General features: G+C 45.2%; 1 protein-coding gene across 1 annotated transcript; it reads left to right on the forward strand.

Moving 5' to 3' along the window:
* The first annotated feature begins 536 nt into the window (after positions 1–536).
* On the forward strand, positions 537–2966 carry LOC131239505 (exocyst complex component EXO70B1). The gene has a single exon (XM_058237237.1). The coding sequence runs from the start codon at positions 771–773 to the stop codon at positions 2724–2726; it is 1956 nt and encodes a 651-aa protein (XP_058093220.1). The 5' UTR covers positions 537–770; the 3' UTR covers positions 2727–2966.
* Positions 2967–3888: the final 922 nt, after the last annotated feature.

Below are 3888 nucleotides of genomic sequence, written 5' to 3' on the forward strand. Positions count from 1 at the left end.
ATAAAATAATATTTAAAAATGTATGAACGGAATGGATGAAACACATACATCATGGTGGGGCCCACAGAGCACCGAACACCAGCCACGGAGCTGGTGTCAGGGGGGAGTAGCCAATCCGTTTCCATTTGATACTCTGGTTGCGCCGACGTTTACATGCACATACATCGGAAACTAAATGTATTTCAGATAAAAACAAATCTAAACCGTCCAATTCGTATAAAACACTTTAGCCAGAGAATAAACATAAAAAATAAGACCGATAAAAAAAATAATATTCTCTAATCAACAGGCATCCTTTTTCATCATCTAATCATAAAACGATTTAATCTTCTATTAAAAAATCACCAATCGGTATTTTAAGATATTCCGCTATTATCAAAATCTCACGTATAAATTCATATTTACAAAATTAACGGTCTAATTTTAGTTAAAGACATGCCACGTATATAACTCAGAACGCACGTGTATCAAAAACCAAGTAAGGCCGAGTACAAAATCCATTTCTCCTCGATGTAATAAAAACGCACAGCCTACAGTCTTCCTTCACAAAGGAGAGAAGTATTCAAGCCGGCCAGACATCATTCGCGTTGGGGAAGTCTCATCCCAAAAAGCCAATCCACCGATTGAAAAAGCACCAACGCCCAAACCCTAGAAATTTCCAAAAAAAATCCAAATTCCCACAATCCAATTTCCCAAAAATCCAAATCCAGTACACCTCTCTCTCTCTCTCTCTCCGACCCTGTAGTTCTAATCCCTACCAAATCCAAACCATGGCCGCGACGATCGACGGCGACGAGCGCGTCATGGCGACGGCCCAGCACATCCTGAAATCCCTAGGGACCACCAAAGACCTCACCAAGGACATGATTTCCATCCTCTCCAACTTCGACCACAGATTCTCCGCCATGACCGATCTCCTCCCTTCATCGGCGGCTGCCGATGCAGCAGGCGCCACCGAAACCCCTCAGTCCCTCCTCGACTCCACCGAGCAGATCATCCTCCGCGGGACCTCCAATTCCCATGACTCTCTTCTCTGGGAAGACTCCCCGGAGGCCGCGGCTGATTACCTGTGCGCCATCGACCAGATACTCGATCTCACCCTCTCGTCCCCTGCCCAAGACGAGACCCTTGACCGCGCCGAGTCGCTGCTGCAGGTCGCGATGTCCCGCCTCGAGGACGAATTCCGCCATATCCTGATTAGGAACACCGTCCCGCTCGATGCGGGTCGCCTCTACGGGTCGATCCGCAGGGTGTCCCTCTCGTTCACGTCCAACGATGGTGAAATCACTGAGGATTTCGAGAGCTCAGTCGAGGAGGAAGAGAGGGGGAGCCCTGCCTTGGCAGCAGTGTCGGTGGGAGAGGATGAAGATCTGCCCGTTGATTTGGTGCATCCCGATGCGGTTGCCGATCTCAGGGAGATCGCTGACCGGATGATGCGGTCTGGGTATGAGAAGGAGTGCTGTCAGGTGTATATCAGCGTCCGCCGTGATGTTTTGGATGAGTGCTTGTCTATTCTCGGCGTGGATAAGCTGAGCATTGAAGAAGTGCAGAAGATTGAGTGGAAGGATTTGGACGAGAAGATGAAGAAGTGGGCCCAGGCGGTTAAGATTGCAGTCCGTGTCCTTCTTTCAGGCGAGAAGCGTCTCTGTGAGCAGATTTTTGGGCCATCAGTGCTGATTGGGGACGTCTGCTTCGCAGAGACCGCCAAAGGCTGTGTCATGCAGCTGCTGAACTTTGGCGAGGCCGTGGCCATCAGCCGGCGTTCAGCTGAGAAGCTCTTCCGGATACTCGACATGTACGACGCTATCGCTGACGTCCTGCCGGACCTGCGGGCCCTGTTCCCGGACGACACTGGCGACTTCGTATGTAATGAAGCGGAGGGGATCCTGAAAGGCCTGGGTGAGGCTGCCAAGGGCACGTTCACTGAGTTTGAAAATGCGGTACAGCGAGAAACATCCCGGAAACCGATGCAGGGCGGCGAGATCCATCCACTGACGCGGTATGTGATGAATTATGTTAGGTTACTTGTTGATTACAGTGACTCGCTGAATTCTTTGTTAGATGACAATACAACGGACAATCGTCCGGATGGCGATGACGATGGGTGTTTGGACGGTATATCTCCGATGGGCCTTCGCTTGCTGTCTCTGATATCCTGCCTAGAATCCAATCTCGAGGAGAAGTCAAAACTTTATGAGGATGGGGCCATGCAGTATATATTCCTGATGAATAATATCCTCTACGTAGTTCAAAAAGTTAAAGACTCTGAGCTTGGGAAGCTTTTGGGCGATCGGTGGGTCCGCAAGCGCCGCGGCCAGGTGCGTCAATATGCAACGAGTTATCTTCGAGCTTCTTGGAGCAGGGTCTTGTCTTGCTTGAAGGACGAAGGATTGGGCAGTGGCGGAAGGTCGAGTGAGGTCTCCAAGGTTGCACTCAAGGAAAGATTCAAGAATTTCAACTTGGGGTTTGAAGAAGTTTATAGGAACCAGACGACGTGGAAGGTTCCAGATCCTCAGCTCCGGGAAGAACTTCGTCTATCAATATCAGATAAGGTCATCCCAGCGTACCGCTCGTTCATGGGGAGGTTCGGGGGTCATCTAGAGAGTGGAAGGCATGCGGGGAAATACATTAAGTACACGCCAGAGGACATAGAGAACTTTCTACAGGATTTGTTTGAAGGATCACCTGGGCCATTGAATCACCTAAGGAGAAAACTAAGTACGTAACGGACAAGATTCTTGTAATGGGTAAGCTTTTGATCTTTCCATAGAGTTGTTGCTGTTGGGAGTTCAGATCTCACACTTATAAGTTAAGCTTTGATTAGTTGTTCTTTTCTTTTTCGATGTTTATGTTATTATCACAGATATCTCTTGATACTTGTCCATGCCTCCTTCTCTGTATTGTAATGTAAACTGTACATGTATTGTAGTTCATCTTATGTGTGAATCTTGTCAGGACCTTGTGAATTCCTTACCTTAGATGATTAACTGCTGAGTTTGCAGCTGAAATTGAATTGTGGTTTTGGCTTTGGCTTTGCAAAACTGGTGCATCATTTTCTTAGACATCCTCTTTATCTTCCAGTAACTAGGTTGTGGCTTTTCTATGTATTTAGCTACTGCTTCATGTTCCTTGAACTTCGTTGTGTCTTTACTTAAAGAAATCCCGTGTTATGGATTGAAATAAACAGCCATGTGTTTTTCAAGGCTGAATTTGGATGCACCGTTGAATTGTGTTATAAAATGGAAGATGACCAAATTGCAAATACCTTCTGTGATATTCACGTCGAGGAAGCAATGTGGAATTGCAATTATGTTACTTCCAAGTTGGGATTTGAAAGGACTGTGGCTGCAATTTTGCGTCTACTTTCTTATTAAACCAGGTGTCCCCCACCACCATCATTGTAGCCTTGTCCTAACCATTTGGGTCGGCTGAACACAGTGTCTATCTATGACTAAATATAAGGTCATGTTTGGAAACCATGGATTCCATGCCAAACAGCAGAAAAAGAAAAGAAGGTTTTCCTTAAAGAAGGTTTTCCTTTGATGTGACGATTTATGTTGTTTGGATAGCAGAGAAAAGGGTGGATTCCACCGAGTAATCATTACACTTTTGCACATATTTTTTTTTTGAAATGTTACACCTCCATATTTTGGATTCTTGGCACAAGAAATTAAGGTGAGAATTGTGAGAGGAACTTGAGATCAATGTTGTCGAATCACACGATTGCATATGCCTATGCGCATATGCGATTGCACAATCGCATATGCGATTGCATATATATATATATATATTTTAATTTTAATTTTTTTAAAAATTAATATATATATATATAAATAAATAGGGATTTTTTTTTTTAAAATGTAAAAATATATAAGAAATTAAGTAGAA

The sequence above is a fragment of the Magnolia sinica genome, chromosome 3, assembly GCF_029962835.1.
Source record: "Magnolia sinica isolate HGM2019 chromosome 3, MsV1, whole genome shotgun sequence".
NCBI lineage: Eukaryota > Viridiplantae > Streptophyta > Magnoliopsida > Magnoliales > Magnoliaceae > Magnolia > Magnolia sinica.

Coding starts and splice junctions, on each gene's coding strand:
- LOC131239505 (XM_058237237.1), top strand. CDS start 771: ATGGCCGCGACGATCGACGGCGACGAGCGCGTCATGGCGACGGCCCAG.